This window comes from Carassius auratus, chromosome 1 (assembly GCF_003368295.1).
Source record: "Carassius auratus strain Wakin chromosome 1, ASM336829v1, whole genome shotgun sequence".
NCBI classification, from domain to species: domain Eukaryota; kingdom Metazoa; phylum Chordata; class Actinopteri; order Cypriniformes; family Cyprinidae; genus Carassius; species Carassius auratus.
Genome location: NC_039243.1, coordinates 9,337,083 through 9,350,800, shown reverse-complemented (window position 1 = coordinate 9,350,800; position 13,718 = coordinate 9,337,083). Strand labels below are relative to the sequence as shown.

General features: G+C 35.9%; 1 protein-coding gene across 4 annotated transcripts in view; it reads left to right on the top strand.

Annotated features, from left to right (window-relative positions):
• The window catches only part of inpp4b (inositol polyphosphate-4-phosphatase type II B), a 101,399-nt gene extending 89,673 nt beyond the window's left edge, over positions 1 to 11,726 (top strand). The window contains exons 15-20 of one of the 4 annotated variants that reach the window (XM_026230246.1): positions 3,183 to 3,309; positions 4,253 to 4,393; positions 4,522 to 4,619; positions 5,864 to 5,976; positions 6,863 to 7,017; positions 10,898 to 11,726. In XM_026230246.1, coding sequence (XP_026086031.1) covers positions 3,183 to 3,309; positions 4,253 to 4,393; positions 4,522 to 4,619; positions 5,864 to 5,976; positions 6,863 to 7,017; positions 10,898 to 11,030 — 767 coding nt within the window. In that variant the 3' untranslated portion in view covers positions 11,031 to 11,726. Of the gene's footprint in view, positions 1 to 3,182; positions 3,310 to 4,252; positions 4,394 to 4,521; positions 4,620 to 5,863; positions 5,977 to 6,862; positions 7,018 to 9,977; positions 10,337 to 10,897 lie in introns of those variants that run through there. The other 3 variants (XM_026230220.1, XM_026230237.1, XM_026230277.1) reach the window with 3 other exon arrangements.
• Positions 11,727 to 13,718: the final 1,992 nt, after the last annotated feature.

Sequence of the window (13,718 nt, the reverse complement as noted above, 5' to 3'; positions counted from 1 at the left end):
TGTTTATGTACTTACAAATTCCACATTTTAATTCCACATGTGACTTGACACTTCTTTCTAATTAATTGTAAAATTTACTGCAAATGGTTTTTACACTAAATTGTTTTAGTCTGTATATTACTCTTGGAAGATTTTTTTTTAAAGTCCACATTATTGCTGAAGTCAAGATGAAATCAAATCTGAAGGTTTTTGGGCTTTAGTATGAATATGATTGCCTTACGGCTACCGGTAATCCGGTGTGCTCCAACTACAACAAAAAAAGACAAAATTGGCGTTGCTCCTAGAGTTGAAGAATGTTCATCTCTGGGTAAAATGCAGAGCTCATCACTGTCACTTTTTAGACCGCTAACCAATCACAGTGGAGGAGGGGCGGGACTAATTCCACCCCGACCAACCTCCACATCCTGCTTGTACAACTGCAATACACGACAATAAGAAGCACAACAACGGAACAAAATCATTTAAAACAAGGGCCAGAGCAAGTACTTTTTATATTCGTAATTAAACTATCTGCAAGATCAGATACTAGTTACACTTCCATGAATATTCAATGTTGTAGCAACCAAAGCATCTCAAGTAAAAAGTTAAATAAATGATTTTCTCTTATACACAATGGCCACAATTATTGGTACCCTTGGAAATTCTTATGAGGAAAATATATCTTAAGTACATTTCCATTCGTGGTTTGATTATGAACATGAAATTATCCATTTCACAGGAACATAAATATGAGGGAAAACTAAGGCCCAATTCTCTTAATCATCCATCACAGTGAGTAAAACCAAAGAATGTAGTTCTGATGTGCAGCAACAGATAACTGAGCTTCACAAATCAGAAAGAAAAGAGGTAGAGCATTAAAAATTCCCATTTCTGCCTGGAAGAGGACGAGTGTCTATATCGTCCAAATGCACGGTGATGAGCAGAGTTTGGGTTCTAGAGACTCTCCAAGGACAACAGCTGGAGGATAGCAGATTCGATTAGTTCAGATGTCAAACCGCTCTGACATCCGCTTGTGAAGCATAGTCATTGGCAGACACTACTGGAACAGTAAAACAAGACTGGATTCTGTGGTCACTTTCAGTCTGTTTCTGTTGAGATTTGGTCAGCACAATTGCAATTTGGCAATTTGGTCCAATTTGGTGTCTTTCATCATAGGAATGTAATACAAGTCATTAAAAATATTTTTTATGTATTTCATTTTTTAATTGATCAGTATCTCATATTTTTCTATTTACGAATATATATTTTATATTTGAGCCATTGAAGTTTTTATTCTTTAAATACTTGATTTAACATCACTGTTAAATGTTCATCTATAGCAAATTTCACTCTACATTATAATGTGACGATGCCTGAATTCAACTCAGGTGTTTAAAATGATAGATTTTTTTTTTTTTGCCTTGCCTTGCCTTACCCTATTTTATTATATTTCTGTTTTATAAAAACAATAAGTCACTTAAGACTGTGTGTAATTAATTTACTACCGTTTTGGCTCTTTAGTTCTCTGCGTATGATTGCTGTGTTCTTACGGCTGTTTCCTGCAGCAACCAAACTTTGAAATAAACAGATCCAGCTGAACGCGTGCCTTAGATCGCAGATTACAATCAAGTGCTTGAACATGCATCTTAACGCGATAAGGATTTTGACCTTAACTCACCGTTCTTGTGTTGTGAAGAGCTACAGGCTGTTGTTTTAGTGTTTGCTGCTCTCAGTTAAAGTTTATCCACTGAGGCAATGCCAGTGGAGAGATCACAGTACCAATGTAACTCTAATGTTGAATGTGATATTCCACATACGTCTTAAGATAGTGAAGTACCAGGATCAACACTCCCAGTTAAAGAGGGTTTGTTGCTAGTTATGGATGTTGGAGTTAGACAGTGTTATTATAGCATCATAGAACTGGTTTTTATCTTTTAAATTTTAGTTAAAGTTTTCATTTTAGTCATTTTATTCATTTTTTTTTATATGCTTATGTAGTTTTTATTAATTTAACTATTTGAGTTCAAGTTAAAATCAAAAATTCTAAAATTATTTTGCCCTTTTTTTAGTTTTAGTTTCAGTTAACGATAATAACCTTGGAGTTAGAGACAACATTCTTGTAAACTGGTTAACTGGTTGAGCATGACATTATCAAATATTATTGTCACGTGTTCAATTTCCCAGCGTCCACATACAGTGTCACATAGAAATCTAAATGTAATGCTTACCTTTACTTTAGGGACCAAATTTAGCTTCACTGCAAGTTAGTGAAACCTGACAAAACCTCCCTTTGGCCATATCCTCAATGCTAAAAGTGATTCACAAAAATCCCTCTGAATCCTTGAACTGTCTATGATGCAATCTCCATTCTGTACTGAAAAGTATTGATACAGTATAAAAAGGCATTGGACAAAATAATATGTAAACATTTAAGATTATAAGATGACTTTTGAATGTCTCCAGTTGAATGTTATCTATCAGAACATCTTGTACAAGTTCATCTTGGTGTTGCATCTGCACATTTTTTTTGATCATGAGTCAAGATGACACCACCCTTTTTAGCATTTTAGCAATAGTGTCTGTGATTTTAAAGTTTTAGCAGTTTTTTATTGATGGTGGCTTTGTGAAAACGGTCCTCGGTGTGAACCTTGAGGTTTGCCATCGCTTTCCTGCAGTAGATCTGTGTTGTTTGGACACAGTCACTGGTTCCCATGATTCACTTTCTGTTTTTGCCCAGTATTATTCTTCACAGACGAAGTCTTGCCATGCTTTGTGTGTGTAGTCATTATCGGTCAAGACTGTTTCGAAATACCAAACATCTGGGCTCTTAAGTTTAACGACACTCTTGAGAAACTGGCTCCTGGGAATGTGCTTTTTGGAAGTTTCTCATTTCACCAACAACTTGTACTAAACACCGCTGAGCACAGCTAAAACTACACTGATATAATACAACCTAAAGAATATAGAAAATGTAAAGATGAACTGAAGATAATGCAATTATCTTTTTCACAACTAAACTAATCCAGCTTCTGTACAACTGTATACAACATATGCATTTATACATTTGCATGCTTGTATTGCATGCCAACTTTTAAAGTTTTAGAACTGAATTGCATCTTTATCTTTAATCCGATGAGGTCTGTTGTATTTTCTCATGTAGAAAGCTTGTATATGCTGAAGTAACACAGATGTCTGTCACATAGGTGAAGAAATAGGGATGCTGGAGGACATGGAGGTGGGGATCAGTGACCTGCACAGAGTGGCCTTCAGGATCACAGAGGCGGCGTCTGAGGAAGCATTCAGCATGCAGCCCACCGTCAGCGGTAGACGGTGAGAGAGACCACACACAGACACACACACACACACACACACAATCAGTCAGTGTGCATCCATACATGGTTCCAAACTGGAAAACTGTAAACAACTGACAGACTCAAAGTAATTTTCTTTCATGTCTCTTTTTATCTCTCACATCACTTGCTTGCTGACAATTCTTTACTGTCTCATGTAATAAAGACTAATAAATAAATAAACAAAAATAAAAAAAGTGATCAAAATAAATCTTAGTCACTCAGAATTTACAGTGAATCTAAAATATTAAATGACATTTTTGACAATTCATATTATATTATTATTATGTGTTAGATTTTAATAAAATAGTTAATATAGAGAATTTGATCAAGTTATTGTAGAAATAAAAAAATAAAATGAAAAATTGGGGGGGGGGGGGGTAAAATAATACTTTTATTCAGGAAGGATGCATTAACTTGCTCAAAACTGACATAAAAGACATTTGTAATGTTAAAAAGATGATGTATAAAAAGAAGCAGCATGACTGTTTTCAAAATGCTAATAATAATAATAATAATGATGATGTTTCTTGAGCTGCAAATTCTCATATTAGAATGATTTCTGAAGGATCACATGACACTGATGACTGCAATAATGATGCTGAAAATTTCTTTGCTGAAAAAAGAGCTCTGATCACAGCAATACATTACGTTTTAAATTATATTACAAATGAAAACGGCTATTTTAAGTCGTAGTAATATTTCACAATATTTACTGTATTTTTGCTAGGCAGAAGATACTTCTTTTAAACCATTTAAAACACCTTACCAATCCCAAACTTTTTGAATGGTAAATACAGTATATATGCACAGAAGCTCTAAAATGAGTTGGAAAAAGACTTGCAAGGCAGCTGTGGGAACATGCACACTGAGCAGCTGCATGCTGGGATTGACATTGGAAATGTAACCTGTTTTTGTCCCAGAGACCGTTACACTGTCGAGGTGCCTCTCCCACATCATGCCTTCCAAGTGCTCCCGGATGAGCTGCGCCAGGGCAAGCCACTACACGTGCTCCCCGTGCTCTTCAACGTGGGCATCAACGAGCAACAGACCATCGCTGAGAGGTACAAGCACCGACCGATACAAATGAAACACAATCCCCGCAAGCGTAAATGCTCAGTGAAGCACACAAACGGAAAGCATGTCTGAGCTGAAATGTGATGCTTGTGCTCTCTGTGTGTCTCCCTCTCAGATTCGGTGACATATCTTTACAGGAGAGAATAAACCAGAAGAACTTTGAGATTCTAGAAGGTTACTATAAATCCTTAACCAACACGGTGTCATCTGAATGTAAGTTCAACTTTCAAGCAACCAAGCTTTTTTATATTAAATTAAATTATGCATTAATATATAAAATAATATATTGCATTTAGTCATTCATCAGTTACTATTATTCAAACGTTGGAAACTATTTATTTAGATTTTGATATTGATATTAAAATTGCATAAATAGATACTTTCACTTTCTTTATGCAACATTCCTATTACAATTTTTTTTATTTATTTGAATATAGAGGATTAACTGAGATTGAACCATCATTAAAAAGACAAAAACTGTGTCTGTTATGTTTAAACTCAATTTAACTAACTAAAAAAATCCAACAAATAGATTTTTAAAAAGTCATTTTTATCAAAAAGTAATCAAAAATGACAAATATAACAAGGTTTTTTCACTGTATTTTTGATCAAATAAATGCAGCATTGGGTAACTTTTAAAAACATCTTAGTTGTGTGTGTGTTTGTTTGTGTGTGTGTGTGTGTGTGTGTGTGTGTGTGTGTGTGTAATATTCCAAACCTTTAATAATGGGCTGATTTAAAGAACCATTTAATGCCATTTTTATGGTTCCTAATATTGTTTTGAGACTAGCCTACAATAGGTTTACATTCACGCAAGGACAAAAAACACTTTCGTTTCTCAAAATATGCATTTAATATCACCTCATTTTCCAACGGGTCTCTAAAGATTTGTACGAAGCAGTTCAAAGATTCAGTCTCTCTATACCTTAACTTACAAAAAAAAAAAAAGGTTCAGTGTTATGTTTTCATACTGAAGTCTACATTTATCACACGTTTAGTCGTTTCTGAAAGCAGAAGTAATTGACTGAATTAAACACAACAAAAAAAAGTTCCTACAGTCGAACGATATTGTTTTTTTAGACCAACTTCTGAAAGCAATCATTCATGCCACACATCTACAGCCGTGCGACGCTGCTTCAGTGTTTGTGTCGAGCGTAGCGTCTCATGTTCGAAGGAATTGAGTGCAGGAATTTATTGTTTTCTGATAAGTCAAACACGTCTGTGGAGCGTGACGGCTCCACTTGATGAATGCTCCCAGCAGACGAATGCCAAGCGGCATCTCAACGTGTCACATCTTGTCTTTTTCACATCTCTCTGTTTATCAGAAAAAGAACATGTCCCCAGACTTTTCAATCTCATCTTTAGTGCTTGTCAATACAGGGACAAACAAGCTCACTTTAAACCCGTTGATGCATGAAATCTGAAGTGGCTGCTCTTCTTGTCTCTTCTATCTGAAGGCCTGCCTTGTTTTCAGACACAGACAGACATCAGGGAGCTGCTCGACAGCCTCGGCCACAATGTAGTCACCAAGAAAAGGAAGAATGTGGAGATCCTGTGGCTTGCGGGAATGGTGAGGCAGAAATTTGGGCAGTTTGTTTAATAACTTCACATGTGTCCATTTTACAAACCTTGAAATGTGATTTCAAGTAAGATTTAAATTTTAATAAATCATGGATTTCGAGAGAAATCCTGTTTTCCTGTTTGTTTGGCCAATATACGGACCCACTTTATATTAAGTGGCCTTAACTACTATGTACTTACATTTTAATTAGTAATTTAGTACTTATTGTGTACGTACATGTTTTTACATTGTACTTATATTTGAAAAAAAACGACATGTAATTACATCTGTATTTAATTTCTGTAATTACATTTATAATTTCACTGTTGACCCATACTTTACACCTTAACCCACCCTTAAACTTACCCATACCTCCAACCCTCTCTCTAACCTTACCCCATCCCATCTCAATAGCAGCAAAAGTGTTTTACAATACAATATGAACACAATAAGTACATTGTACTTATTTTTTTTATGTAAGTACATAGTAGTTAAGGCCAACTAATATAAAGTGGGACCCAATATACAAATGTTATATCTAAGTAAAATATAAAAATATATTTTTCATTGAATTCATTTAATTTAATACATCCATTTATATTCAACAACATAAACTGTAGTATTTATCTACGTAGATATATGTATATACATTTACTAAAGCATTATAATAAAATTAAAGTTTTGTGAATGTTTTTGAGTGACGACCTCAATTCTATTTTTGAATCTTCTCATTAGAACTGACAGAACAAACTGACTCACAGAAATGAATTATAAATCAGAAAACATTTCTTATGACACAGTCTCATGTAAAAATCAAGCATCAGTTTGTCATCCCCAAACTTCACTTCTGGGAAACTAAAGTAAATACGACTGGATCTGTCACATGTGTCCTCAGATCTGTCGACGGATTAACGGTATCCGCTTCACCAGCTGTAAAAGTGCCAAAGACAGGACGTCCATGTCAGTGACCCTGGAGCAGTGCTCTCTGCTGCGGGACGAGCACCAGCTCAATAAAGATTACTTCGTGCGAGCTCTGGACTGCATGCGGAGGTAAGAGCCAGGCATCTCTGTGCACATGAATGCATGCATTCAAAGAATAGTTTTAATCATTTAATAACAATTTAATAAAAATGTGCTTGCCCTCATCCAAGATGTAGATGAGTTTGTTTTTTCGTGGGAAATGTAGCATTACATCACTTGCTCACCACCAATTGATCTTCTTCTGTGAATGGGTGCCGTCAGAAAGGAGAGTCCAAACAGCTTCTGAAAACATCACAATAATTTACACTCCATTCCATCAATTCAGTTTTGTGAGAAGCTGCCTGTTTGTTGTTTCTGGCTGAAATACGAGTCCTCTATCCATAATATTGCTTGCTCCAGTAAACAAAAAAGTAATCTTGTCTGAAATATGCACTGATCAAACAACCATTTAGATGCAGAAACAGTCCAAAACAGCGTAAAAAAAAATACATGTGGGTGGATTTCGATGTGAGAGGACAACAGGAGATGGACTTTTCTTACAAACACGAAGCTTCTCGTTTCATAAGACATGAACTGATTGACAGGAGTTTTGTGGATTACTTGTGGATTATTTTGATGTGTTTATCAGCTGTTTTGACGGCACCCATCCACTGGTGAACAAGTGCTACATTTCTCCAAATCTGTTCCTATGAACAAACAAACTCATCTACATCTCCGATGGCCTGAGGGTGAGTAGTTTTTCAGCAAACTTGTCATTTTGGGGTGAACTATTCCTTTTAACATTACACTTGAAGGCTATACCAGTGCGTCCGTTCTGCTTGTGTTGTGCACAGAAAAACATGCAGCAAAATTTGCCCATGATGCATTTAAATATTTGTATATACATATGTTCTGAAACAGATACCCCATCTCTAGTTTGGTTAAAATCTAAGCCAGTGTAAACTCTGGGTGAAGATTAACTGATGCAGGAAGCCAAACTATGTGAAAAATGTGAAATATTGCTTCCTGTTGTGACCCAGTACTGAAGAGTTCGACATCTGTTGATATCCCATGAATCTCACATGTAGCCTGTGTTGAGATGGTTGAATACAGGCGGCAGGAAGCGTTTGACACAAAAGAGCATTTAAAAGAGCACTTTGTAAGAAGCCTTGTGGATCTTCCACTGTCAGCAGCTCATATTTACATCCTGATCCTGTAAGGAACAAAAAGGAAATTTCACTACTACTGCATTCACAATGTACCAGTTATATCCTAAATGTTCCCAACAAAGGCTCCGTTTCAAAAAGTTAAATTTTTTACATTAAAATTAGATCATTTTGTCATCAATTCCAGAATGCAATGCAACATGCTCAGTGGAAAAAATGAATAAATCAGTGAAATGTTCTTACTATAACCGTTATTTCATTCTCTAAAAATATTGTTTCTATAATACATTCTGAAAAATAAAATAAAAGTTCCTTCTATTTATACAATTTATTTATTTTGCGCACTTTCAAACACTTTCAGCAATTATTCTGCCACTACTCATTTAACACCAATAATTGATTTGAGCATGGAAAATTAGAGTAATCTCATTAATTTGCTTTACTCTTCAAATATTTCCGTTCCTTCATCATTTTTTATTTTTATTTTTATAAATTAGCTATTCATTTATCCCAGTATAAAATCTAAATAAGCCATGTTTTCTGTAACTTATTTTAGCAGCTGTGCTTTAATCGTTGCTTATAAACTTGATGCATGAAAACGTGACTTATGTATCATCCAACTAGGCTACATAAATAAACTCTTTGTACTTAAGCATGCTTTGTTTGCGTTGGTGTTGCCGCCCCTCAGAGTCCTCACGCCCCACTAACAGTGGTTTTCTAGATCCACCCCGGTGCAGGATGATCTCCGGTGTTTCCTCATCTACTGTTTCCAATGTAAACAAACCTCATATACAAAAAGCATTGTTCACAAGGCTTCAAGGAAAAATAACTTGAACTTGTAAAAACACTTTAACTTGCATCATGAACAGAATTTACAAAACGCATTGCATGCAAAAATATTTTGCTCTTGTTTTCGGCATGGAGGAAATGTGAGTTCTTGTAATTTTTTAACATTCGAAATGTTATCATGAGGCATTCATTTTGTTTCAAGAGACTATATGGACAATGATTTGCATGTGTTCTTCCCAAAACCCCAGAAAGACGTAAGACCGTGCTGAAGATGCTCATGGCTGTGTGGCTTGATTGCTATTCTCCTGTTAGTTATTAGTGCTGGGTGTTGATGCCCTGGAGGCTTCGAGTTTGTTTGTTTTGCAGTGGCAGAACCGGTCTACGGAAATTGCCAAAATAGAAAGTTGAGCTGATAAATGTGGAAGCGTGTCAACTTGTGTGACATTCCCTCAACAGTGTGACATTTTGTTATTCTGGGGCAAAAACCAAGCTCATCCCTTTTCAAAAGAATATCCGTGTGTCACCTCGACTGACCTTTGTGTGCATCTGGAGATCCATTACTAGATGTTTTATTCATATAAATTCACTTTGTCAGCTTTATTGTTTTATAGAAATTTGTGAGACTGGTTTGTTTGAGAATCAAACCAGATTTGTTGCGCTGTATGTTTGTTTTTGTGCACAACTCAGCAGAAGGACATCTGTATCATCTTTTGCTTTGCCCAATCTGTCTTTCTCAGCACATGCAATTTGGATTTGTTTACGTGATAGATCCACTATTGTAGTTTGCTCTTCTGTCAGCATCAGTGGAAAAACACAGACATTCAACGACCATTAATAGACCTGAATTTAATGAGAATCCTTTGCTTCTGATATTTGTGGCCTCCAATCCAAATTAATGAATTTCCGGCACAATTTATTATTATTGTGCATTCTATTAGGGTTTTGTTGAATGTTTTTGTGTGAGTCTCACAGACCAGACTAAACAATTAACCTTTTCTTGAATTTGTTTGTGTGTGTGTACTGACCTATTAACCAGACGTCTTGTTGAATGTGTTTGTGTGTTTGCTTCTCTCTCTCTCTCTCGTTTCGGCTCAGCGGTCTCTTGGCCCCGGGAGAGGTTGCCCAATGGGACGACCCTGAAGTGGGCTCCGTAGCTACTAACAAGCCGGCGTCCCGCCACTTCTATCCAATCGCCCTTCTGCTTGTCAGCTCCCACCTGCTGGTGGTGTGGCTCATTTTAAGTCTTGTTTTTTTGCTTGCCAAATACCAATAAACTGCTGATTATGGCATAACCGAGCTGCGTCTAACTTCTTACTTGCTTCCTCCAGTGATTCTCTCTGTCTTCACCAATAACACTTTGATTTCTGATTTTCATTTGGGAGTGACTATGTTTACAGGTATTTATGGAAGCCCGTTTTTGCCAAGGCATTAAAATACGAAATATTTCTGAATTCTGAGTTTATATTTGACATTTTTCAGTTTTTATCTCATAATTCAGACTTTTTTCTCTCTGAATTCTAAGAAAAGGTTAGAATTGTGAGTTACAAAGTAACATTTACCTTTTTTATTTTTATTATTATTTTATTTTTAATCCTATGGGAGAAACGTGCTTCCTTAGGTATTTGTTATAAGACTACTAACGAAATAAGTCATTTCATTTTGAGCACTTGATAATATTTAATGGTTCAAACCCTCATGTCTGACAGCCTTTTTATTTATCTCTTTGAAAGATAATGTCACATGCGGGTTTGGAACGGTATTCTGATCTTAAATGGAAAGTATTTTAGCAGCTGCATGTGTTTTTTGTCAGAAGGAAGTGAAGATGTGTTTATTTGTTTTTGACACGCTCTAAATGCAGCATGAATGTCACAGTTATCTGTTGCATTATGCTTTCATAATTGAGGTGTTGAATCTCTGGCCTTTTCATTGTTGCTTTGGCTCTTATATGAGTTCATCCTCATCATTATTATCATTATCATTCCTTTCCTTTCTGTTTTTCATTTTCCCCTCATCAGAGAAGGCTGCCGGATTGAGAATGTGCAAAAGAATATAAAGTGCCGAAAATACGCTTTCAACATGCTCCAGCTGATGGCCTTTCCCAAATACTACCGGCCACCTGAAGGGACATACGGCAAGGTGGACTCCTGAACACACTGTATATACACATTGAAATCTGGGATTCAGAATTAACTTAGAAATGTAATTTAGAAAATCCAGGAGGGATGGGGAGCATTTAATAATATATTTTATTTTGAAATATAATTTAATGACAGCAGCACTTCATATACCAAATACTTCTTTTAATACATAATGTTTGAATTTCCCCTCACCATTTTATGGTAATAATAAAATCTCAGACTCTTGGACCCTGCTGTACATATTCACACACACGCACACAGGAACAGAAACGCTTTTTTTTGTTGAATATATTAAAACAAAAGGCCTACTGTAAAGGACATGTTCTTTAATTGTTAATTTAATTGTTTCAAGAAATGAATGCAGTGCATTATTTAAAAACAATTTTAAAATACTCAATGTGAACATTATTTACATGTAAATAACATAGTAAATATTCATTATTTACGTGTAATGTGTACAAATGTTTTCTTTCCAAAGCGAAAAGCGCGCGATTTGCAGGAATTTGTAGCTTTGAATGCCAAGTAAATGGATTGCAGGCCTGTCGTATCAGTTGACATTCATCACATGTCTGTCTATATGTGTCTCATGACCACAGATTGTTCTTTTGTTGTAATTGGTTTCTTTTTGTACTGAAGTATTTCTGAAGGTGTGTACTGTATGTTTTATATTCGTGTTGGTATATAAAGCCATTTCACTTTAAGTTTTTCCAGACTTGATTGTTGGACTTATTTCCATTACATCTTTCAGCTTGCTTTTGCACTCGGTGAACATTACGTTTACATAATATTCTCTCAATATGCTGCCAACTTGGAGCTGTACATGAACACTCGCTCTGTTCGTGCTAAAAAGTTTATCAAAAGCCGCTATTGACAGCATTTATTTGTGAATTTGAGCTGTTTTTAGATGCTTATCAAGGAACAAAGGGCCTGATCGCGAGCACCATAATGAACGCTAAAATAACAAATAAAACACACTACTTTCTCATGGACTTAACAGACTTAGATCAAATGAAGTGTTTCATTTGAAGTGTTATCTGCCTCCCTGACTGGACGTGATGTACTGCAAAGGTTAAGAATAAGTCAAAATTAATTGTTTGCATAGCCTTAAGAAACACGTGCTCTCTCTAAAAGTGGGTATATTAAATTTATCCTTACTTTAATATGATAGAAAATTATCAGTGATAAAAATATGATTTAAGATGGTAGTGTAAACAAGTTAAGTTTGAGAAAGTATAATAGTAAGCTAAATAAGACACAATTAGATCATATTTAAATACAATAATAGTATTTTTTTCTTTTGCAACAACTGATTGAGTGCTGAATGAGGTCGCTGTGATTTTGCCAAATAAGACATGTTCCTGAATCAGCATCTTTTGATGATTTTTATGGTAAAAAAAAACAAAACAAAAAAACAGATTTAACCCTAACCCTTTCCAAAATGTATTCCTCAAATCAGTGGGAAATGATAGCTGATTAACAAGGGTGATTGTATGCCTAAAACAGATATTTCCCGAAAGGTTATATTTCAGTTCTGATTGGTTGATTGGAATGTTGTTCCAGGATCAACAAGGATGTTGATCCAGAAACGTGTTGTACTTCACGTTCGCTGCTGAATGCTGCATGCACGCACAGCTTTGTTAAGGTTGGGTAAATATTTGGTCAGTCATTCCCTTAGCCAGATGACTTCCCTTTAAATAACACACTTCAAGGCCTCTGCTGTTCGAAGGAAGTAGGGCTTGCTGACTTCTGTTTTGAATTCGCCCTTTGTGGGTAGTGGATAGCAGGGATAAAACAAACCCCAAAGCTAACAATAAATAAAAATGTCCTCCTATTAGATCATGTTTTATTAAAGGGCTCATATTATGCAATTAAAATTTTTGGTAGCACTTTATTTTACAGTCCTGTTCCTCATGTACATACAATGTACTTATTATAGTAATTACAATAACTATGTAATAACTAGGTACTAACCCTGAAGCTACCCTAAACCTAACCCTACCCCATGTAGTTATCTTGTGTTACCAGAACTTTCTTAGATAAATACACTGTAAGTACACTATAAGTACATGTTAGTACACGTACTGTAAAATAAAGTGCAACCAAATTTTTTCTTTTCTCTTTTGAGTGTTACAACCTCTTGGCGCATAAAGATCTGTAAAGTTGCAAAGACTAAAGTCTCAAATCCAAAGAGAGAAAGAGATATTCTTTATCAAGGTTAAGACCACGCTCCCTAATACGGTTTATTTAAACACGCCCCCCACGTTTACGTCACTATGTGGAAATATTTGCGTAATGCTGCCAAAATGTTCACACAAAGGAAAAAGGCGTGGTTTCAGTGACCGCAGTTAGTGTTGAAACAGTCATGTCAAGGAAATGCTGTGTGTATCTAGGTGAAAGCTAAAGCACTTTTTATTTGGCCTTCCTAAAGTACATGCATTTAGGAATCTTTCAGGGTATACTCACGCTATGCGGTTTGTCGTACCCTTACCCGAGCACGTTTGACCCCCTAAGCCCTGCTCATTTGACTAGTGTGAGCACTCAGTGCCGTGCACCTGCGAGGTTCGTTTAGCCGGCCCTTGACCGGTTGGGTAGGAATGCATTGTGAGCGCTAACCACGCCGGAGCACGGAACAGATACTATTTCGTGTGCACTACTGTCATCATTACAACCTCAAACATATTCTATAACTACAATTACA